The 25,239-nt window shown below is 44.6% G+C and overlaps 1 protein-coding gene across 2 annotated transcripts in view; it reads left to right on the top strand.

Annotated features, from left to right (window-relative positions):
- Positions 1 to 25,239, top strand: part of LOC111874011 (dendritic arbor reduction protein 1) — a 235,113-nt gene that overhangs the window by 189,935 nt on the left and 19,939 nt on the right. Inside the window, exon 4 of one of the 2 annotated variants that reach the window (XM_023869114.2) lies at positions 11,448 to 13,328. The exons of the other annotated variant lie outside the window; for it this stretch is intronic. Within the exon in view, the coding sequence (XP_023724882.1) occupies positions 11,448 to 11,638 (191 nt within the window). The 3' untranslated portion in view covers positions 11,639 to 13,328. Of the gene's footprint in view, positions 1 to 11,447; positions 13,329 to 25,239 lie in introns of those variants that run through there. 2 annotated transcript variants of the gene reach the window in all.

The raw sequence follows: 25,239 nt of genomic DNA, 5'->3' as shown, positions 1-25,239 counted from the left end.
CAGTGGTGAACTGAAAATGTGTGGAACACCGATAGCGCTATAATTGCCTGTAGTCCCGAACTGTGTAAATGTATAAGCGTCAGTCCAATCACGGAACTCCGGACACGTGACAATATAAATGTCACGAAATTTTTAGTCTATCTGTTAAGCTCTTGCGTTATTTTTAAAATTAATTGAATATACTTTAGAATATTTTTCCACCTTTCTTCCCCAATTATAGACAATAATTAAACTGAACAACAGTTCCACTGCTTTGGAAAACTTCAGGAGTAAAGAAAAACAAGAACTAACAATGACGGCGGACTTCGCTTAAGTTTTCAAGTAACTTTCTAGTCTTATCTAATTCAGGCTGTTAGAAGCTGTCTTCTCTACGAGGAGCCTCGGATTTGAGCCCTCTGAAGTTCATGGTGGACAAAACTACGCTGCAGCATAATCTTCTCATGGTTTCTTTGGGGGTTTCCCCTCCAATCACCATTCCACTACTGCATCGCCTCCGTCCATTAGATGTGCACTAGCCCTGACAGAGCAGCACAGCGCATTTTCGGTAATTAAGGTTTGGGCTCCATCTCTGACTGTTTACAGAGTAAGTCGGTCTGTTCAGATTCATCTAACATTTCCTCCCGAAGTGTGTAATATCCCTGACTAGAGAACATCGTCGCATGCTCAGTCGCTGAGAAGAGATGGTGAGATGTGTAGCCAACAGGTATTGTAATGTTTTCTTCCAAAGCCTCACACAAGGGCATTAATAGCCGATTTAATCAGATTACGGCTGGAGGTGCGCGCCCTTTAATTTGTACATCCTGTAGTAACGAAAATTAGGCGGAAGGGATTTTATGTAGGGGACAGAGAAATTCCTGCAGCGGCAGGTCTGCTAACTGACATGGTTTTGCCTTCATTCGTTCTTCTTTGCGAAGGTAACCGCCATCTGTGAGCCGATTGTCTGGAAAAATGTGGGAACGTCGACGTCTCACAACCCTTTGGGCCTCGAAGGCCGGTGACAGGCCTATCTTTTTTTTTTTAACATTTTGTCTTTCCACCCATTTCTCTGTGGGAGCCGGGATAGCGCAGTCGGTATAGTGACTGGCTACTGACGGACGGCCGAGAGATCGGAGTTCGAGTCCCAGTGGAGTCAAGAATTTTCTCCACGTTGTCTAGATCGGCTCTAGGGCGGCCCATCCAACCTCCTATCCAGTGGATACCAAGGGGCTCTTTCCCTGGGGGTAAAGCGGCTGTGGCGTGAAACTAACCTTTCCATCTCGTGCCGTGGCTAAGAATGGTGGAGCTGTACCCCCACTCCCAAACTTGTCTTCATGGCATAGTGCTTAATTAAGCACATGGACAACTTTACCTTTATGAGCTACTAGAAGCGTGTCGACAATGAACGTAAGATTTCATTTCTTCGTCTCTTCAACAAATCCTTAAGCCGGCATTCTGTCTGAGGCATTTCCCGTTCTCGCTATGCGATGGTTCCCACCACCTCGTTCCAAGCTGCATAACCTCAGTGAATAGGATCTAAAAGTTTGCGACAGTGGCACATCAGTACGAATATTATGTTTTTGTACATTATCCATCGCCTTATCTTTATACCGCCCTGTTTATTTTTCCAAGCACAACGTTTCGGAGACTGGATTCTGTCTCCATCTTCAGGTAAAATCTACTCCGTTGGACTGAAGCGAAGGCCTTGCAGATTGAGCCCAACAGAACATACAGGAAGTATAAGGAATCAGTCCACATGTCTCTGCTGAACCATCAGATCAGTCAACCCGCTTGGATATCTCTCCCATCTGGAACCCCCGTCATCACAGCAGAAGACAAGAAACTACAACTCAATCGAGTGTAATTTGAGTGGGAACATTTGTTTTTCTTGTGCTGGTACCGTAAGGAGTATTGCTTCTCTCCAGTGATGATTCCTATCGAGGTATTTCTCTGGTGGAAGACCTCATACATGTGGAGTTTTAATAATTTAATGTTTTCTTAGCTCTCGCAAATGGTTTGTGCTGTGTTAGGCATGTATACCCCCATCTTGGTGCTGGCACAGGTGTCCGGAGATAGGGACTAGCTCTATCGATTGGGCCCAACTGAGTAGGGTTTACCTGAAGACGGAGACGGAATCCAGTCTCCGAAACGTTGCTTTTAGATAATGACAGGACGATGGATAAGTGTCCGAAAACATTCGTAATAACCTCAGTAGATGATACAAAGCCGTAAGATAGAACGACAACCAGGCATATGTGTCGATGTCCGTGCTGCAGCCGCAGGGCACTACACTTCGTGTCACCCTGTGCGAAGTGAAAACGGTTATGTTGCTGTATTTAAAGCCGGCGCGTTATGCTTATTGTGTGGTATTGTTTATGTCGAAGACAAGATTCATTTGAATTCAGGCTGTCGCCAGCTCTGACTGTATACGTCACAGGGTCTGTGACCGCAGCAGGAACGTCGAGCATGCCGTCAATTGGATAGACGGGTGTAGCGATGAACACCTCTCCATTTTATTGAACTTTGCCACGAAACAGCAAGGCACAGCAAGGCAAGGACCAGTTTCCTTAGCGTGGACTTTACGTGATGTCGCATCTACGAGTCGGTTACACCTTGCTTGCCGCCTGAGTCTGCTGGTTTCTACCTATAACTGTTATCTTACCCTGAAGATTGAGGCGATATATTCTTCCGAAACATGCGACTCCGAACTACGCGGCGTTGCAATTCATAAGACTTCGTAGTTATGGCCGTTAGAACCACAGATACAGCATCGCACTGAAGCCATTGAATTACAGCTAAAACGCACCTGAAGGTATCCCGTTCGAACATCCGTTGAGGCATCCATTGTCATTAGTATAGTTTGTTCAAACGTTCGAGGGGAGTACCTTAGGTTCTAGCGCGAATAGACAACGACCTCTTCCCCGCCTTTTCGGGTATCATATTGACTAGTCTCAGCTCAGTTGAGGGATTATTCTACTAGCCGGAAGGTCGTGGGTTCGATTTCCGATGAGGTCACTGGATTTTTCAGTTGACTTAATCCTTCCAGCCGCACTAGGTCCGTGCGGTCGAATGAGCCTCTAGCAGAAATGAGTGCCAGAAATCTTCCTGGGGGGGGGGTAAAGGGCGACCGACTCTTAAGACTAACAACTCACCGCCATATGTGAGCCGACTGTCTAGAAATTGTGGGAGACTCGATGACTCACAACCTTCTGGGCCTCCAAGGCCTGTTACAGGGATAGCTTTGCCTTTCTTTTGCCCCTACCTCAATCGGCGGTAAGTAAGACTCCGCAGCTGATACAGCTTTGTTAAATAACGTTAACTTAAAAATACAAGCGTAGCGTAACAGATTCTAGTCGCTCATTTCCTTTGGTTTAAGTGTCAGGAAAACCGTACGACTTCCTGTAACAGTGTACTCGGCATAACACGTGTCATGTCTCTGCAACGTTTCTGCAAGCCGATTTGCTATTCTATAACAATGTAGGGAGCCGCACGCACGTAGGACATCATATAAAGTGTCCGTCACTGACGTCCGATTTTAATCACAGCTGGAATTTACCGACGTATCATAGTGAAACCAATGTCAAATTTCATGAAAATCCATTCATCTGTTTTCCAGTGAACTTCGAAAATAATAACCCTCTGAAGGGTACTATGTCCAGGGATAAGAATGCTGTGTAGTCCCGTTCAAAGTCAACCGACGTTTCAGAGGAATATATCAACCCTGAAGATGGAGATCATGCGTTCCTCCGAAAAGTCAGTTGACTTTCAAAGGACTACACGGCGTTATATCGCAGAAGACAGCACTTATCATAACCGTCCAAAAATCTTTCATAATAACCCCTTGATTGAATCACAAAACTCCTGTGCTGTGAATTTATTCTCTGCAGGGTCCGTGCCCCCCCCCCACCAGCCTCCTATCCATTGGGTACTTGAGCCGTTTTTCGTGGTATGACATTCTAAATTCGCCATGAAATTATATTCTTTCCATAGTTACTCTTTTATGGCTCCAAACCGGAACCACATACGAAGAGTGCGCTCCGAAATGGGGCCACATACAAAGAATTGTTAAAACCAACTATGGCTCCATAACGGAGCCATCTAAAGAGCGCTGTTTACATTAACTGTGGCTTCATAACGGAACCTTCTATGGGGGAACTGCTAAAAGTAACTGTGGGTCACACCGTTGCGAATTTAGGGTATAACGAAACAGAGTATGTCACGAAACTGGGTGGGTATAGCGACTGGCTACGGGCTGGGGTCGGAGTTCGAGTCCCGACACGGTAAAGAATTTTCTCTTCGTCGTCCAGACCGGCTCTGGGGCTCACCCAGCCTCTTATCCAATGAGTACCGGGGACTCTTTTCCAGGAGCGTGAAGTTGACCACTTACCTCCAGCTAGTGCCGAGGTCAAGAAAGTCTGTCTCTATACATCCACTCCCCCATTCACCTTCATGGAGTAGTGCGTAATGAGTCTTCGGCACAATGAAAATAAGCATCAGCCTTTCATCCCAATGCTGTCTCTGTACTCTGGTTCCCAGTCTCCAAGTTGCTACTGTGTGCTGCTCATGCAGCTTTCCCGGTTAATGTTCATCAGAACTGAACCCCTCTGCTTTGAAGGCGACCAAATTATGTAATTCTTGATTAACCATAAAGTCAGGAGATTGAACTCGGGCAATGCTTGCTACCATTCGGTCCAGAACCTTTTCTGTTCCCGTCTGCTGTCTAAAAACATAAAATTCAGAATATACAAAACTATAATTTTGCCTGTGGTTCTGTATGGGTGTGAAACATGGTCTCTGACATTAAGGGAGGAACATAGAATGGGGGTGTTTGGGAACAGGGTAATGTGGACGGAAGAGGGATGAAGTGGCGGGAGACTGGAGAAAACTGCATACCAAGGAGCTTCATAACTTGTACACTTCATTAATGAGGAAGTCAAGGGTGGGGTGAGATGGTTAAGGCATGTAGCACGAATTGGGAAGAGGAATGCTTATAGTATATTGGTGAGAAAGCCAGAAGGCGGGAGACCACTAGGAAGACCAAGACTTAGGTTGCTGGACAATATTAAAATGGACCTTAGATAGATATGGTGTGGCGGTATGGACTGGATTGTTTTGGCTCAGAATAGGGACCGACGGAGGGCTCTTGTGAACACGGTAATGAACTTTCGGGTTTTCATAAAATGTTGGGAAGTTCTTGAGTAGCTGCACAATTGGCGGCTTCTCAAGAAGGGCTCAGTTACCAGAATTAAGCGGCCGTTGCGTATAGTGCTTGAAAAAAAACTTAAGTGTCCTGTAGTGTAGATCAAGCAGTTCGTTCATGTACATCCAGGCTCGTGAGCATTGGTGAGGCCATGTGCGAAGCTGGCATACCAAGTTGTCGGCTTGGTATATCATCCCAGTGTCTCCTGAGATGAATTTCAGGATCCATTGGCAAATGCTTTGCACTGCGATGGATTAGAACAGAGAGGTTGCGTGTTTCCCGTGAGGAAGGAACTGAATTTCTAGGTTCTAAATAATAATAGAAGAATATCAGTCGGGCGGAAAAAGACACAAATAATTAAATAACGTTAATTCCATCTTCCTGGAGCACGCGGTAGCGTAGTTAATTGCAGCACTATGCTACGAGCCGGAAGGTCGCGGGTTCGATTCCCGATGAGGTCACTGGAATTTTCAATTGACCTAATCATTGCAGCGGCACTATGACCCTGGAATCGACTTAGCCTGTAATAGAAATGAGTACCAGAGATCTTCCTGGGGGTAAAGGCTGTCCAACGCGTTGAGGCAGACAACACTCACCGCCATCTGTGAGCCAGTTATCTAGAAAATGTGGGATCCTCGACGTCTCACAGCTCCATGAGCCTCCACGGCCTGTTACAAGGATAGTTTTACCTTTACTGTTTTTTATTCGCACCTTCTGACTGAAACTATTCATGTTGGAGTCACTACCATTGATGCCTCATGACAGTCGTACTGACAACTGCAGCCAGACTGCAGGAATTTCAGGCATCGGGTAATTACTGCGAGCGAAGTCATGAAAGAGCAGTGGAAAGGCCCTGTGTTATGACAATTATTTTGCGGCGGACATCGGCACTAGCGCAGTGCCTGCATACAAAAACACAGCTGCATTCCATCACAGGACTTCGATGGACAGTGTGGCATGCTCACTCGTACACGCAGTAACACGATAGGACATCACGTTTGAAACCCATACAAGTGTTATGAAGATCGTGAGGTAAGTTTGGAGCCGTCAACTTGCAGGACAGGGGTCGCGAACGATCGACATACTCGCAACAAGTTGACGCCAGTCAAGTCAGCTGCATATGTCGCCGCAACACACACAGCTTATGTAAATCAGAACCAACCTAGCTTAGCAAACATTCGTAACAGCTCCACAAAAAGCGGAACTGCCCATCGCAATAGGACACAAGGGCGCATATACGAGGACATATAAAAAGTGATTGGAGAACCCTGATGACTGCAGCAGATTTCTCCAAAATCTCTGAAATTTCCTACCAGACTACACTGCATCACATCCCCGAAGACCGTACTCTTCATAGTGAACTCCAGATGTAACAAGAAAAAGAGAGATCGTTTCTTTTCCCTAATGTTCCTCGGTAAGGTTTTTTCGTCTCTAGTTGTTAGAACCTCGTGTGGAGGTCACGTGTGTCCTTCCATCCTTGACTCAGTGTGCGCGCATGCAATATTGGTCAGATTTTGTTTCTGAAGTTAGCGTTTAAGACTTGCAAAGAAAGTTTGTCGGGAAATTCCGATTTCAGCCATATTTATTATTAAAAAAGCCTACCATGCTACAAGCTGGAAGGTCGCGAGTTCAATTCTCTATGTCATTGGATTTTCTCAGTTGACCTAATCCCTCCAGCCCTGGGGTCAACTCAGCTTCTAACAGAAATGAGTACCAGGAATCTTTCTCCGGGGTAAATGACGGCCGGTCGACGCTTAAGACTGGCAGCCTCACCGCCATCTATGAACCGATTGTCTAGAGAATGTGGAAGCCTCGAAGTGTCAACCCTATGGACTTCCATGGCCTGTACACGGATAACTTTACCTTTATTTCCGTACGTTGGGTGATAAGTGATTTCGTTTGGGCTTGTGCCATAAACCGCTATTCAGATGTTGATTAAATTTGACATGAGAAGTGTATATGTTGCAGTAAAAGGCCGAATTTTGTTAGAACCTAGGATTCACGCGCTGAGCCTAGGTTTTACCAGACAGTGTTGACAAGAGTCCGACAAACAAGAAGACGGGGAGAGTAAGAAAATGCTTGTTTACTATTGAAAAGGGTATGAATTTAGTAACTCGATCTTATAATCAATTATTTCAATTATTCTAAGGCGCGAACACTTTCGACGCGTAAATCCTAGGTCATACCAAATTCGGGCTTGTGCGGTAACGTAGGCGTAATCTTAGCCTACTCTTTCGATTTTTAGCCGTATTGATAGATTGCATATGGACGTAAATTAGCTTTTCCATGTATATGTTACAAAGTGGTAGTTCCTTTCAGAATATGGTCGATGTTGTAAATGAAATATTCGTGGCATGTTTGAGGAACCCTTAGATTCATTACAGTGTTGATAAGAACCCGTTGCTGGCTTCAATTAGAACTCAGATTACTCTGCTTCACATCTGCAACCCTGTTTCATTATGATCCGTTTGAAAATCCATGGTCTTATAAGTGACTTGTTCAGGTTTTCCAACCAAGACTTAATATTGAATTTCTCTTCTATACGGCATGTGTGCTACTTGCTTCGTCCATCTCATTCTCCTTGACTTGATCGTCATATGAGTCGGTATGGCTATGGGCTGGATGGCCGAGGAATCTTGGTTCAATTTCCTGCAAGCGGAGGAGATTTTCCTCTTCACAGCTTTCAAACAAATTTCATGGCTCAGACTCCTATCCGATGGGAACGGGGGGGGGGGATTTTTCCGCGGGGTTAAATCGGCTGAGGCGTTTTCATGGCGTAATGTTGCAACTTTTATCTTTTTAATATACGCTCAGGAACATTGTTCGCGTCAGTCCCCTTGAGCTCTCGCTGAAGGGATTGCGTGAAGAGGAGCGGAGGCTGATGGATTGTGTAGGCGTGCGCCGGTATGTCCTGCGGCCCCAAAAGGGGGGCATGCATTGGTAATGTGTAGTAGAGTCCGTACAGAGAATGGAGCGAGAACACGGATCACAGGTCAGTGTTTTCTGTTAGGTGGATTCCTGTCCTTCCGTACGGAGTTCCTTTTGCGGAACGGCTAAGAATTATAAGACTTTGGAAAGCTGATATGGAAGTTACTGCCACCTACTAGAAATTATTTAATCTGTCGTGGCGGACAGACGATTATGGCCATGCTACAATCAACAAACGGTAAAAGGTAAAGCTATCCCTGTAACAGACCGTGGAGACATTGGTTTGTGACGTCTTGGCTCCCACATTTTCTACGCAATCGACTCACAGATGGCGGTGAGGTTGTCATTCCTGGTACTCATTTCTGTTAGAGGCTGAGTCGATCCCACGGATATAGAGCGGCTCAGGTCAATTGAAAAATGCAGTGACGTCATCGAGAATCGAACCCGCGACGTTCCGGCTTGTAGCATAGTGCCTCAACCAACTACGCTACCGCGTGCCCCCCCCCCACGAAAGATGTTTTATATACACAAAAAGGTCTTGTTATTAAAGAACAAACAGCATAAAATTGATCAGCTCACCCAGTGAGTTTCTGTGACAAGAACGCTCGAACTTCGGTTTCCATGACAGCCGAATAGTTAGCTGACTGCTTTGTGTACAGTTTGCTGACCCCTGTGCACTATGGCTACCGATGCGCGCCTGTGCAATGACCTCTCAGCAACACGCAAATCCGTTTCGGTCCATACGGCATGTGAATTCTGATGAGATTCAGCGCATTGGTAAATATGACACATGAAAAATATACAGGCTTATGCAACTCTATTATGGCTATTTCTTGGAACACTGCTGGCATTTCACATGCCAAGGACTGTCTCAGCAACAGGGTGGACAACAAGTGCGACGCTACTTCATCAGCGTGGTCGAAGAGGGACGTTACATAACAAACTCTGTAGTGCATTAAAGCCGTGAAGCACGAATTTCGTCTTAGCACTACAACCCCAGTGGGCCTAGGCCTACCTCCGTGAACTTCTCCGTTCACTTCGGTTTTTCTAGATCTAACACATACGGTAGGACTCCTTGGGCGAGTGATCAGCTCGTCGCAAGGCCTCTACCTGTAGACAAACACAGAAAAACGCACACAAACATCCATGCCCTGAGTGGGATTCGAACCCACGATCGCGGCTTCCGAGCGAGCGAAGACAGTGCATGCCTTAGACCGCTCGGCTACCGTGACCGGCAAACAATATCTAGCTGTGCTTAATTACTTCATCACTACGCCATGAAGATATGGGGCAGTGGAGGTATAGCTCCATTATTGTTGAACTCGGCATTAGATGGAGGTCAGTGGTCAGCTTCACACTCCTGACGCTTAACCATAACCACGGGGAAAGAGCACCCGGTACCCATTTGATAGGACTGGGTGGGCCCCTGAGCCGGTCTGGACGACATGGAGAAAATTCTTGACGTTATCAGGATTCGAACTCCGGTCCCTTAACCATTCAGCTCGTGGCCAGTCGCTATACCGACTGAGCTATCCTGGCACCTCGGATATACTTTGTCGAAAATAATACAGGATTTGGAAAGATGTGTTCCATAACGTGGCCGACAGAATTCCCGAAGGTTTTCTCTGCAGTTTATGCTTTCTAAAATATCTTTTGAGAGTGTGTCATATCATGAGTAGCAGCCCAATGTAAGGGGCTGTGTGAGTTCAAGGAGATTTCCGGCATGGCGGTTTTGGGTTGCATCTTATTGTAGCGTGTAGAGCCGTTACTGTTCGATGACCGCGAGATAGGCGAATATACCAGACCCGTTTCTAGGCAGCAGCTCGGTAAACATGTTCCCACAGCAACGAATCTACGCAACAATAGAAGTATTGTTTGAAACGAGGTTTTATACTCGGCCCGTACCGAGGAGTTACAGGCAAGACAACTGGGCCGACCAAACCAATTCTGTACGGGAGTCTGTGAAGACGGGGCTCGAGCTCGTGAAGCTGAAAAGAATGTCCGCTGTTAGAAGCCGTTGCTAGGTGACGGCTGGTGAAGACAATAGAAGTTTTAACTGCAGATCGGACATTTCAAACTTCGCAACCTAAAAAGTCTACAAAGCAGTTAAGCGTTAATTGATGGGGTCACTTGTAGCTTCACTTAATATTCCTGTCCAGTGTAGTTATTATCGTAAGTTTGCATGGCGGTTCACTGTTGGTATTGACCCTACTCTTGAATGTTTGCGCCGTATGTATGTGGACTGTGCACCCGACTTTTCGAAGGTTCAAACTGCCTCTGTCCTCAGTGATCGAGTATTCACATTGTGGATGTTAACGGTCCAGCAGACTCGCAATGGCGAAGGGGGCGCATGCTACGCTGCGATACATCCCATGAAGTCACTAAACTTCAATTTGAGGTTCTCACAGCGGTCATTATGAAGAGTACTGTCTTTTGGTCTGTGACGCCGTGTAGTTCGGAGAGATCGGAGGAACATAGCTTGCTCCAAGTTCGAAAAGTAAACAAGCAAAAAAACAGGCTCCTCCCAGCGCAGGTTAACCTGTTCTCTCCAAACTACACGGCGTCACAACCCGGAAGATCGTAATCTTCAATGATCCTAATCACCGCCGCCATGAAAGGCTGAAATCTGATAATTTCTTTCTAGCTGTACATCCCTTTGAACGTTTCAGTTTCTTAATCATATACACAGTAGGTAGGACTCCTTGGACGGGGGATCAGCCTGTCGGAAAGCCCGCTACCTACACACAGAATAACACAAACAGAATAAACGCACGACATCCATGCCTCGAGTAGGATTCAAACCCACGATCCCAGCGTTGGAGCAGGCGTAGAAAATTCATTCCTTAAGACCACGCGGCCACTGTGATCGGCAAATCTCACATTTACGAAATTATTTTTATAATTAGTACGCTCACGTCTGCCGCTGGTCTACATTTGGTTTTGTTTCTGTGGGCCTTGTAACACGTCAACTGCAAGTCGGCCGCACTGCTGAATTAGACATTTGTTCCATCCTCGTTTACAGCCGTCACTGCACTTTGCCCCCAGCTATGAGGATATATGTGAGAGTTGCTGGCTGAGTGGTTAGCTTCACGCTCCGCCCGTTATGCCTCCCCGTATCCTCTGGGCAGAAAGTTGGGTGAGCACCAGAACCGGTCAGGACGCTATGGAGATTAGATAAACTCCTTGACCCTCCATTCCAGTCTGTATATTTACTGAGCTATTCCGGCTCTCCATTTTACCGCTTAACCTTCGTTTCCCGTCATTCAGAGGCAGTTGTGGATGGAGTGCAAGGGGGGATCCTCTCCGTCTGGTCGCTCACTTTACATAGGTTTTCTTGTTGCAGGAGAGAAGCCGTACAAGTGCCACTGGCCGGAGTGCGAGTGGCGGTTTGCTCGTTCGGACGAGCTGACCCGTCACTACCGGAAACACACAGGAGCCAAGCCTTTCAAGTGTGCCGTCTGCGAGCGATCCTTCGCGCGGTCTGACCACCTTGCGCTGCACATGAAGAGGCACCTCCCCAAGGCCCCCAAGTGACCACGGTAACCTAGCAACCGAAGCTTAGATCCTTCGTTCACGGTTTTTACATACGAAATGCTGACCATGTTTATTACCCAGTGGCGATTCGCTTCAGACTACAGGCAAATGCGCAAGAGGTGCCATTCCTGCAGGAAATCTTTCTTGTGAATGTTTAATTTACAGCTTTTTTTTTATACTTATTTAACATTCGTTCAGTGCCATTTAGGACTTCACCCCTGATATCTGGCATCTGATATTTTTAACACGACGATAATTTAAATGAAACATTTCTTTGGGTGCAATTGACGCGGCTGAAAATTCAACAGTCTAAGAGGACGGATTTGTGAATAGACTCAGTGCAATCCTACGACAGAAAAATTCTTTTATTACTCAATGATCGAAGTGCCAAGATTTCAAGTGCCTTGTGGAACAAAGAAGCCAAAGTGCCAATAAGATCGTGCCACGTAACAGGGATGTGTTCATATCGACATGTTATGTAGTTTAAAAAGAGAGCTAAACTAGTTTTTTTATTGGTTGTATATTACAATTTTTATATATTTTTAAGTCAAGAAATAAGTCACTTTGATACCAATTTATTGTAATAATAATCTATTATATAGATTTTAAGATTTATATTTAGATTTTAAGATTATATTTATAAGATGCCGCTCACACAGACTAACAGTAATACAGGGTTGTGGGAACTATTTTGTAAGGCGTGAAACGTCTTCAGTGTAATAATACTACCATTACTACTTAAAAAATGCGTATACCGAATTTCAGAACTAGGAATATTCATGCAGGTTATACGAGGTCTGACAGATAATTATTTAGACTGCATCCATGTAAATTGAGATGCACTATACACAGAATTATAGGTTGATCTTCAGCACATGTAAATTTGGTCCCTCGTGTTCTCCACTTCTGGAAGCGCTTTGGTGCTCAGCTTGTTATCAGCGACACTTGAGTTATGTTCACTTGCCACCACATTATGAATTGTTACATATTCGACGGTTTCCTCTTTAGGAGCAGGAAAATATAGTCGCGGAGAGACGAAGTCCGGTGAACAGGGAGGCAGTTTCACATGCGGAACGCAACGTTTGGCTGCACTAGCTAAGCTCAATAGGCATGCGCGTTGTCGCTGAACGGATTCCCGCTTCTGGCGGCTCATCACGACACACTGTACGTTTAGACGTCTCGGAATTTGTATTTTAAATTTGATTTAACGAAGCTACCCATAGTATATAGAACCAAATGATTGTATTGTAGTGAATCCTTACCTGAAAGGGATATGGAAGGAAGTGTTGTTTGCGTAATTTCAAGTTATATCCCGGCGTTTACCTTGTGGGACTGAAAACTACGAAACATCTCAGGATAGTTGGTGCCCGATGGGTTTTCGAACCAGGAACCTTTACACTACATGCCAGAAGCGTTACTAATTCTAAATTTGTTAGTAGAAATGCTGGTTAATAATGTGGCATTATGGAACATGCTCATGAGACACAACACTGACCGCCATTTCGGTTTTCTTGAACCAGTGCAGGAAGGCGATTTCTGTTGTAGTGACTGCTGCGTAGTTTCTAAGCCAAACATATCTCATCTCTTTGCAATATTCCTATATCGGTTTTCATCAGGATTTGAGGTTCTGACAGCGGTTGTTATGAAGAATATTGTCTTCTAGGATGTAGTCCATTGAAAGTCAACCGACGAATATATCGTCTCCATCTTCAGGTTCGAGGAATAAGCCTAGCTCTGATTGCCACCGTATTTCACGCTGGCTTCTTGTTTGGTTTATTCGAATCTGAAGATGGAAGCGGTATGTTCTCCGAAACGTCAGTTTACTTTCAAATAACTACACGGTGTTATATCCCAGAAGATAAGTACTGTTCGATTTTCATGAGTTTATGAACATTCTTGCACGTCATATGTCTCTGACAAGTGTTTTCATCTTCTCTTTAGTGTCAGAGGTCATTGAACGAATCTGGGATAGGTGTCATTTCCAAATGTTCTGTTCAAATGGCAACACAATGGACCTGTAAGAAACTTCAGCTGTTCCACGAATATTCACATCAAAGTTCGTGGAAAAAATGTTTCATAATTCAGTTCCTGTTTCACAGAAAAGCAACTACATAAAGATCAACGGGTTAATGCCGTTTAGGGGAAAAGATCACCGTGTGGACAAAATGAAAGAGTGTTTTTTAAATGTTAAAGCAGGAGGTAGATATAGTAACCACTGGACTTCAAAATGTTAAGCGCTGGCCACTATCTTTCCGCAGAATGTCATGTACAGGTGTTATTGTTGTTGTTGGGTCGCCAACGTGACGTAACGCCCTTTTTTTTTTAAACACTGAGAAGCAATGTAATCATCTGTCGAAACACTCGTCTGCATGTAGTGTCATATCAGAACGCGTTCATAACAGCCGTATCGCAGAGCAGAAAGACTTAACATGCGATGCAAATGTAGTCTGGATACTTCTCTGATCAGGCCTTGTACAGAAAATGTGACAAGTTTTGTGTTTTTGTTCCCTTTAATGGCAGTTATATTTTCCATGGGCCGAGCTGTTTATTAAATTGAGTATTCTTACACCCGTCGACACACCAGTTTCTTATAAAGATATACAAATATAGATTATTTACTTTATATCTTAAAAACAACATATTTCGACCATTATTGGGCCATCATCAGCTATAATGTTTGTTCTTATGCGCCTAACTTTTTTTTAATATGGACCCATATTTTGACTATGACTATATAACAAAATTCTTGGTATTATCTGCTTTTTAGTCCAATTATGTTGGTATATAATTAGTTAGTCTTAAAAAATAAGTTCATCGTTTTATCACAAACAATACACCTGATGTTGACCCAATAAGGGTAGAAACATCTGGTGTTTTTAAGATTTTAATGTAAATAATCTATATTTGTATATTTTTAAAAGAAATTATTGTTTCAACGGATGTACAAAATATTCCATGTACGTGACACAACAGGATGCAGCACATAAAGATCATGCTGTTTTTGTTTGATAACGGATTTGAATATTCAGAGTTTGGGAGCCCGTTGATTCAACCGTTTTGTTTTATAAGACGCTAATGCAATATGTAGCGGCTATGTTACAGTTTCTTGGTTACAATACACACGCTTTTGATAGGCGCTGTGTGCTGGACTCAATGGAAACACCTCTGGTAGATCCTATAAAACGTCCTTGGAAGACCAATATCCTGGGATAAATGAGGAGACATTTTTCTTAAAATCGTTTCTGAACCAAACCCGTGTAAGCCAATGAACTGAACTGCTTCTCCTCAACATTTACTGGCTGCTTTCGCGTTATTGTCACTGACAGTCCCCATGAATCAGAAGTGTCGTTTTTCTTCGAAAGCTCAACACAGGGAAACTTTGTTGAAACGCTACTTTTTTCGCACGAAAAATAGTAAACTTCATTACTAAAATCTAAAATTTAGTAAAATTAACTTCAGTATGAATATATAATTCAATTTTATACGTACTTAAAAGTTAGTGTCATATGTGACAAAAATCTTTTTGAATGTTTTCCCGTCCTCAGATGAAGAAAAGTGGCAGCACTGTACACATTTTTCGCCAGATGTCGTTATTAGGATGATCAAATGAAGGAGGACCGAGATGCTCGCTGCATTTAGCATACTCCGGGTATAGGACGGATGCGTATAAAGTTTGACCGGAAGAGGCTACACTCAAGACCAATGCTTATGTGCGGGATTGTCCATGCTCGAAGAGACAACCACGTAGTGAACTTTTATAATATGTATTTATTGTTGCTAGAATGCATACACGGACAAACTTCGCTCTCCTTTGCCTCGATCTGGGTTTCTGTCGGGTGGGACCCTCAAAGAAAACGTCTTTCAATCATGTATCCAAGGAAACGTTTATCACTTAGCGATGGTTTGTTTCCAGGAATCGCATATCCGCGGAAACATGTTTGCCGAACCGTTGCTTAGCAGCAGATGGTTCCTAGACTGTAATTGAGACTGGCATGTCGGAGGTACGTTGTCGCTAGGCAGCGCGCGAACCGATGGACCTTGGAAATGTCGTGGTCCGCGGTGATTGATGGATTCATACGAAAATAGGTCGTAATGGAGTGGAGTTGGAAGGTGTAGGCTGGATTCATATGGCTTACAGTATGGACCAGCAAGCTGCGAACTAATATTGAAAGTCTGTCTCTGTTCTTAATTAGTTACCATGCAGATGTATCATTCTCAGTATTGGCATTACATGGAGGTGGGTGATTAGCTTCACTTCCCGGTCTCTTTAACCCCTTGAAAAGAACATCTGTTCCCTTCGGATGGGAGATTGGGCTTTCCTCAAAGATGTAGAGAATATAAACATATAGAGCCCCGAGTTATAAAGGGCGTTGCATTGTGGAATTTATTTGTTTGTTAGTTGGCTGCAAATTGCTTGGTTCCGGAAGAGATGTTGACTTCCATCAGAATGGTTCGCGTATGACAGGGGAACGAGAAAGAAGTGACATTACTGTTATGAGTTAGGGGCGCGTAACGTGCTAGAATTGTCCCATAATCGTAAGATGCGGCTTGCACCCAGGGTTCAACGAACCTAGCCGTGTACTTGTCTCTGAAGAGTGGAAAATTATGGTCGAATGTGGGGGGGGGGGAAATGGTTGAAATTATTCGTTCTTTTTCTCTCGCGACCTCGTTGTTTTCCTTCTACACAGATGTCAGTTTAGTGTTGTTTACTTAAGGATGCCGATCACAGTGGCCGCGTGGTCTAAGGCATTAACAGTCTTCGCCCGCTCGAACACTGAGATCGTGTGTTCGAATCCCACTCGGTGTATGGGATGTCTGTGTGTAAGTAGCGGCCTTGCGACTGGCTGTTACCCCGAAAAAGGAGCCCTACCGACTGTGTATTGGATTAAGAAACTGAAGAAGCGGCCAGTGCCGAACAAAAGGACTGTAGAGCCACAGGCAGATAATGGATATTACTAAACAGTGTCGAATGGCCGTGAATATTAATGTATGCTGAAGTAGAGGGGATGTGGAGGGAAACGATCGTTGCATCGCTTGAGGTACTATCCCAGAATTTGCGTGAAGGGACTGAATATAACGACAAGAAACCACCATCTAGACTATCGGGCACCCCCTCCTCCCACAAATATAGAAATGTTACCCCTTGAAGTACGTTGTAAAATCTACGCCAACGTTGGCTGTAAAGCGGGGAAGAATTGGACAGTGTTGCTGTGTACACCCTGTATTGTCGGGCAGTTTGTGACTCAAGTCACGATGAAGAGTTAATGACTGTACAGCGGATACAACATCTATTACAAGATGTCACCGTCTATCATGCAGCTCCGTGTCCCATCACTGAACTTCTGTAAACTTTGAACTGTCCTTGGCATTTAGATGCTTCATTATGCCTGGCATGTTCAGCCCAGCACAGCGGTAGCCACGTCTGGTCCCTGCCGAGGCGTTTCTCTCCCTCAAGGAGAATAACGGGATTACAGCTTCAAATTGGCCACGACACCCTCTCTTCAAAATAAAATCATGACTGTCTCATGCGATAAAACGTGCAGTCGAATCACTGCAGACACAACTCGTCTTGTGAGTAAATTTCTGTCATTTTGAGGGTGTTCTAACTTCGCCATTTCTGTGTCTGCCCGTACACCTGTCCCCGTGTAACAACTATAGGGCCACTAGATAGATTTTCTTTAAATTTGGCACTGCGGTATTTAATTGAAATATGACACATTACAGTTCTAATTAAAACCGAGCAGGGACACTTCACACGAATACCTGCATGGGGTTCTGCGCATATATCCAGCGTTAACTCGCTAGATATTTCATCATCATTAGTACAACAGCCCTTTTTAGGACTATAGCCCCCCTTAAAAGATTCTGCCAGACTCGCTTATCCCGTCGTGAATTAGACCATCCGGTTTTCATTTCTCTGGTTTTCGCAACTTTTTTTTTTTTTGCAGATCAAAATCGTCGTCAGCCTTGCGTCCAGCCCCCAACCTGGAGCACCAGGTCTATATATTTATGTCCCCCAGTGACAGAGTGACCCAGTTATACCCCCAGGCCTCCTACAACTCGCAGGGCTACGGTGGAGGTATTCTAACCCGCTTCCACGCGGGACTAGCGAAAAATGTTTCATGCAGCAGCTGTAGGGATCAAGGAAACAAACATTTTATGGTAAAATGTATTTGCCCCGTCCCTCTTGCTGTTTTCGAGGCAATTAACTACAAGACAGTAGATCTGTTAACACTGTGCTTATATTTCCTAACGTCTGCTAGGAGTAGACAGTGACATTTTGTATCTTGTGATATACGGTTGCCGGGTGCGGAAGCGTTCAAAGAGCATCATCAGTTATTTGGGGGGAAACGATTTGCTCCCTTCTCGTTTCTTTTATGACGCTTGTCGGTATGTATAATAATATGTGGTCGTATGACAGTGAATAATGAATTGGAAAGTATTCGGAAGGAAGTCGTGAACTGATGTAGATACTGAAGAATGCCGTCTTCTGGGATGTAGCGCCGTGTAAATCTTGTATGAGCCGACGTTTCGGAGGAAAGTATCGTCTTCAGGTTCAGGGTAGAAAAATCCGCGAGCGAGGAATCAGGGTGAGCAGCTGGCTGCAGACTGAGCTACCAGTCGAAAACATCCAGCTGGTAGCTCAGTCTGCAGACACCTGCTCACACTGGTTCCTCGCTCTCGGATTTTTCTACCCTGAAGATGTAGGCGATACTTTCCTCCGAAATATCGGTTCACACACAGTCTACATGGCGTCACATCCCAGAATACGGCATCCTTCGAAGTCACCGCCGCGAATACCTCAAATCTGATATAGGTACAGTCTCAAAATTATTCTAGAAGGACTGAAGGAAAGCATGGAAAAACTGAGGATAGCCGGTGTCGCGACCTAGAATCTAACCTAGCACCTGCCGAACACAAAGCCGTTGAGTTTCCGCTGTACCATCCTGCTCGGTACAATTTCTACCAATGACTTAACTACTGCAACGTGAAGATCTGTTAACTTAGCGTCAGAATACGACCGGCTGACTTCAATGCATTTGACCAGTCGAAACTTGCACCGCATCTAAAACTCATAACAGTATTCTCGGGCGATCAGCCATGTCAGTTGGGAACAGGACCACGGCAGATTTCCGAAACGTTGGTGTCTTCTCTTCCGAATTGGCACGCCTGATCCATCCGGTGACTAACGTAGCGTCCGGAGGTACTACTGCCTCGCTAGTTGCAGGTAGTGCTAATTCTGCCAGTAGGTGTCTATTGTCAGGTGTCATTATAAAATGCTGAAACCGGTAGTCTGCTTCCTCAGTATACTTAGTATGTATGACAGTACTGTGACCGGGAAGGAGGCACTATGCTACAAGTCGGAAGGTCGCGGGTTCGATTCCCGATTAAGTCATTGAATCTTTTCGGTTGACCTAATCCATCCAGCCGCACTATGGCCCCTGGGTTCGACTAAGCCTCAAATAGAAACGAGTACCAGGATTCTTCCTGGGGGTAAATTGCGGCCGGCACGTAAGACTGACAGCCTCACCGGCATCTGTGAGGCGATTGTCTAGAAAGTGTGGGGGCCTCGACGTCTCACAACCCTATAGACCTCCACGACCTCTTTCTTACACATATAGCTTTGCCTTTTTTACCTAATCATGAAAAAATCGACCTCTTTATGTAACCGTCCTCATAGAGCTCGCTTTTGGCGTCGTTTGTTAACCGTAGCCGCCCTTTAGGTAGCCATGGACGAGGGGTAAGTTGTACTTGTAGAATGGTTTCGGGTTGACTGAGATAAGTAATTCGAGTGGTTTATTAGGCGCCGGTAAGATTCCAGCTTAAGGGAAGCTTATGAAAATATGCACTGGACCTACTTCACGCGTGCAGTTTGATGCGACTTATCTCAGGTAAGCCAGGCACGGCGTGTTCAGCAGGTTGCAGTTTAAGGTGACCATGAGTTGCTTCTTGTAACTGGCATGTCCAAAACAGTTAAGAGGGCACGAAAAGCTAAGTCTCCTATTTCAAATTTTGTCCGTGGCTTTCTTGTCTTACAACTGAATGCAAGACTTGGCCTAAGCCACAGTTAAGTGGAAGAATCCAAATCGCAGTGTATCCTACTAAGGACATTTATCCTGAAGGAACTAATTAATTCAGATCAGTTTGAACTACGCTCAGATTTGACTGCTACGTCATGATTTTGACGGATCTATGCGTTTTGAGCCCCCTCCTCCCCTCTCCAGTACGCTGTATATAATTCCTGCAGTTAGTATAGTTGGGATAGTGCAACACAGTAAGCTGTGATCGATTCGCATGGGGCTACAATGGGGGAAACAAGAAATGCATACAGGAGACCTCTAACATTGATGTCTGCATGGAAGATCAAGGTGAAGATGACACAACATTAACACTTACTTTAGGAAGGCAAGTTGTAAAGATGGTAGGCTGATCATAATGGTGTGGGCTTTGGTTTTTGCGGTGTTGAATCTCCGGCTTCACAACGTTAGTTTCTGTAAAGGAGGTAACAGGCTGTGGAGGCCCATAAGGTTATGAGACGTCGAGGCTCCCATATTTTCCAGACAATCGATTGACAGATTACGGTGAGGTTGTCAGCCTTACACTCCGGCCGGCCGCCCTTTACCCCCAGGAAGATTCCTGGTACTCATTTCTGTTAGAGGCTGAGTTGACCCCAGGGTCATAGTGCGGCTTGAAGGATTAGGTCAATTGGAAACTCCAGTAACCTCATTGGAATCGATAGTGCCTCAACCAACTACGCTACAAAGGTATGTACAACAAAAGAGGGCCTATATTCGAAGGATACCACTAAGATACACAAAGGAACAAAACTCTAATACATCTCTGACCGTACGTCGTGCCTTGATAGGCAGTCATTTGGAAGAAAATTCGAGTGTGTTGGTTTGAGATATCCGCTGTGACATGACGTTAGAACCTCTAACTTTCTAATCATGACGTGACGTTCTAATTCACTGACTGATGGTGACGCACTCCCAAAGATGTTTTAAAAGACACTATACACACGGGAAAGAATCTTGGTCAAATTCGAACTTGACTGTAAGGGCTAGGGCGCACCAAGGAAACTGGCAACCGCAATTTCCGAGAACTTTTATCAGACTTAGTTGAACACGCGGAATTGAGCTGAGCAGCGCAATCTGAGAACATGGCAACGTGATTGCAACGCAACTCCCAGGCAACTGAGCAAGCCAGTCTTCTCAAAGTTGCGTTGCAGCGAAGTTATCTAGTGTTAGCTGTTCTACAACGCGCTTCAGTGATTCATTTGTTTCTTAAGATGGAACGAAAGGCTGACGAAGCTACCAATTTTGTTTTTGTGCAGTTAGCTGAGCAAGAGCCACCCTGACTATGCTAGGCAGGACAAAATATATTTGGCTTGGCAAAGATTTTCTCATGAGATTGAGTATGGATGCTGGTTAAGTTCTTTCGAAACAGTATAAGCACCTGACTTTAAACTGTCACGGAAGAACAAATGCACCCAGTATTTTGAAACACAAGTTTCCTTAGTATGCGCCTGCTAATCTGGGAACCAGCTGTCTGCTTGAAATCGGTAACGTTTCTTGGAAGTTGCGGTTGCGTTGCAGTTGCCAGTTTCTTTGTGTGCCCTCGCCCTAGCGGAAGTCGCACGGCCGCCCAACGCTTTGGGTTTCCGAATCTGGAGAGAAGAGTCAACTTGTACTGACATCTAGCGGCAATAATATGAAACCACAGGGACTTATGTTGAGCACAAAAGCATGTGGTTATGGGTCTCAGTGAGGCTTGCCTGTCAAGCCGAGGCTCATCTGAGACCGGGAGAAACCTTTTGGTGAGCTCCTGCTGCTTTTGTTAAGTGGCAAGGAGACCTTGCCATGTCAAGAGCTGCCTGATCACTTGATCTGGTTTTGCTGCAGTGGCGTTCGCAGTCGAGGCACTTAAACGTGAGCTGCGATGAAGTAAGAGGTATCTAATCACGATATGACCTGTCTTGAAATGAGGCTTATTAATCGTGGCCTGACATGAATTGAGACGTTTAATCACGACGTGACTTGAAGAGTCGTTTGCGAGGATTGAAACAGTGTTGCCCAACTTAGGAGTAGAGAGCAATGGGACACACTTTTAATATTACTAAAGGTAAAGCTATCCCTGTTTATAAGCCGTGGAGGCCCATAGGGTTATGAGACATCGAGGCTGCCACATTTTCTAAACAGTCGGCTCACAGATGGCGGTGAGGTTGTTAGCCTTACGCGCCGGCCGCCGTTTACCCCCAGGAATATTCCTGGTACTCATTTTATTAGAGACTGAGTCGACCCGAGGGTCATAGTGCGGCTGGAAGGATTATGTTAATTGAAAAATCCAGTGACATCTTAATGTTATTAACTGCAAGAAAATCACTTGAATGCTTAATTTTCGTCAGCATCTGCAAGAATTGAATTTACTAGTTTATTCTGTCCTCAAAATTCCGAAATGCAATGTTTCAGGACTGTAATTCGTTTTAATTGGAGCAGATTACGAACCTGCAGCAAAACCTCCTATCTTGGCAGGACCGGAGTTTTCATTTAGGGCTCCCTTCCCATACAATCGTTGCCTGACACGGCTAACAAATCCTGTCTATCCGCCACGTTACCCTGGGACGGGGCCATTACCGTGTGCCACCCACCGGGCCAAAGGGAACTGAAGCTCTCATAAAGCAGGGCCGTCACTCCCTGCAGTTCGACTGCGTCGTAGGAGAATTGCATGTACAGGCCGCTGGAGCAATAAAGAAACAGTTCCCGACTTCTAGTTCGTTATTCTTTGACCTGCTTGTACCTTTCTGGATACAGAGCAAAGGTGCATTGCTATGTGGAAAATTCACAAAACCTACCAGAAATTTAAGGAACGGCGTGTGGCCTTCATCTTAAATGAACACACTCATGATATGGTCCACCTACTGCCATTTGTGAGCGCGGTCATGAAAAGGCGGGAGATGTATTGCCCAGCTGAGATTCTCAAGACTAATTCTGTTGTATGGAATTTTTCCAGAAACTGAAATACTGACAAATGTAAATGAAATTGTCCCTGGGTTAAGCACTACGTCATGTAGTATGGAGGAGTATCCACGTATTCTTGATATCGGCACTAGTTGGAAATGAGTGGTCAGCTTCATGCTTCGGCTGCTTTACCGCAGCTACCCATTCGGTAGTAAGCTGGGTGGGCCCCAGAGCCGGTGTGGACGACGTGGGGAAGAAAAGTTCTTGACTACCGGGACCCGAACTCTGACCCATCTGTCATCCCGCCTGTAGCCAGTCGCTATACCTACTGAGCTATCCCGGCTCCGAAATAATAGTTGATTAGTGTATCCTTATGAAGCAAACTCACACGGACGATATCTGACAAGTGGTTGATTTAACGACACTTATACTACCACATGTGTTATGTAGCATAAAGTATGACACTGTTTTCTATTATTACTTTTAAAAATATAATTATCATTTATGTTTCTTAATTCAGATTAATGTCCCGTAGGGCTTTTGTAGTGACGGCAGTGAACTCGCGATTTCGTAACAAGGAACTCTATCCAGAATTTTCTGATGCACAGTGACTATAAACATTGGCAATACTTTTTCCCCGGATCTAGGCAACTTGACATGGCAGCACTGCCATCAGGGAGGCAATGAAACAAGGACAAGTGGACAGGAGAACTTGAGCACGCGCGGACGTTCCGCACTGACAAACGGGTCTGTCAGGATTAGAATTCGTTATCAATGCGGAAATGGCGCTTGGCCTCGGATTATGTTCGTCCGTGCCAGACATTAATCACGCGACCACCCGTATAGACGATAATATTCCATGTGGCCAATGCGAGCTGCAAGCTATGCGCTACTACGAACACTTGCAATTAATCTCTTGTGACGCCTGTGCATTCCCCGCAGTGTTATAATTGAATAATATTGCCGCTAGGTGTCAGGAAATGCCGAGTCTCTAAATTCGGGAAGCAAAAGTGTTGCATGCAAAGAAATCTTGAGTCGACGGCGGTGGGGGACATCTTTCAAGTCACTACAGCCAAATGTTAGTGGGATAAAGCGCATGTCCTAAAAATTCCTTCCATATCACCGAGACATCCGACTTTCATTTGAGAAGTGTTCGGTTCGAATCCTGGCCCTGACACTGACTAACCTTATGTTCATGGTCTTCCCCATTCCCTCCAGGCGAATGCCGTGATAGCTTCTTTCTGCACTATTTCCAATTAATCATTATCTTACCATTCAGTGCTATATAATCTTAAATACTGACAGCTTCATTAAATAAATTATAAGAGGTCCTTGCAGAATCCTGATTAGTGAGTGGCTATACTTACTTACCTACTTAATCATGGAGCAGAGCCCTTCTGGAGGAGCCGCCAATTCTGCAGCTACTCAAGAATTCTCCAGCATTTTATGGAACCTGAAGGTTCATCACCGTGTTCACAAGAGCCCTCCACCGGTCCCTATCCAATCCATACCATCCCATCCTATCTCTCTAAGATCCATTCTAATATTGTCCACCCAGCTACGCCTTGGTCTTCCCTGTGGTCTCTTTCCTTCTGGCTTTCCCACCAATATCCTATATTCATTCCTCTTCTCCCCCATTCGTGCTACATGACCTGCCCACCTCATTTTCCTTGACCTGATCATTCTAATTATACTTGGAGAAGAGTAAAAGTTATGAAGCTCCTCATTATGCAGTTTTCTCCAACCTCCTGTCAGTTCATCTCTCGTCGGTCCAAATATTCTCCTCAACACCCTGTTCTCAAACACCCTCAGTCTATGTTCCTCCCTTAATGTCAGACACCAAGTTTCATACCCATACTGAACCACAGGCAAAATTATAGTTTTGTATATTCTAATTTTTATATTTTTGGACAACAGACGAGAAGACAAAAGGTTCTGGACTGAATGGTAGCAGGCATTACCCGAGTTCAATCGCCTCTTAATTTCCTCCTGGATGAGGTTTCGATCTGTTATCGTTGTTCCCAAATATCTGAACCGTGCCACATTTTCAAAACATCTTCCTATCATTATGTCGTGACGTTGCCTTTTTTTTTGTGTGTGTGACGAGGTAGCAACATATATTGTACTTAGTTTTCTCTGTGTTTACTTCTAGACCAATCTCCTTACTAGCGTCAATTAAAATTTGTGTGTTTTTCTTTATGGTATCTACATTATCACTCGGTAGATTCACATCATCAGTATAGACCAACAGCTGATCTGTCCCGTTTAATTTCAGTCCAACCTGGTTCTATTGGACCTTCCTAATGGCATATTCTAAAGAAAAGTTGAAAAGCAGTGGCGATAAAGCATCTCCTAGTTTTATACCTTCTGGATAGAATATTTATCAGACAAATATTTACCTATACGGACTTTACTATACGTTTCATTTAAACTCATTTTAATCAGCTTCACTAGTTTCATGGGTATCCCAAACTCTATTAGAATATTGTACAATACTTCCCTCCTAACTGAATCGTAGGCTTTCTTGAAGTCTATGAATAGCTAATGTACTGTCTCATCGTACTCCCATTTTTTCTCCAATATCTGACGAATGCAAAAGATCTGATCTGTAGTTGATCTGTTATATCGAAACCTATAATGATG

This window comes from Cryptotermes secundus, unplaced genomic scaffold, assembly GCF_002891405.2.
Source record: "Cryptotermes secundus unplaced genomic scaffold, Csec_1.0 scaffold1230, whole genome shotgun sequence".
Taxonomy (NCBI): Eukaryota; Metazoa; Arthropoda; class Insecta; order Blattodea; family Kalotermitidae; genus Cryptotermes; species Cryptotermes secundus.
Note: the sequence above shows the minus strand (reverse complement) of the source record. Positions and strands in the feature narration are given on the sequence as shown.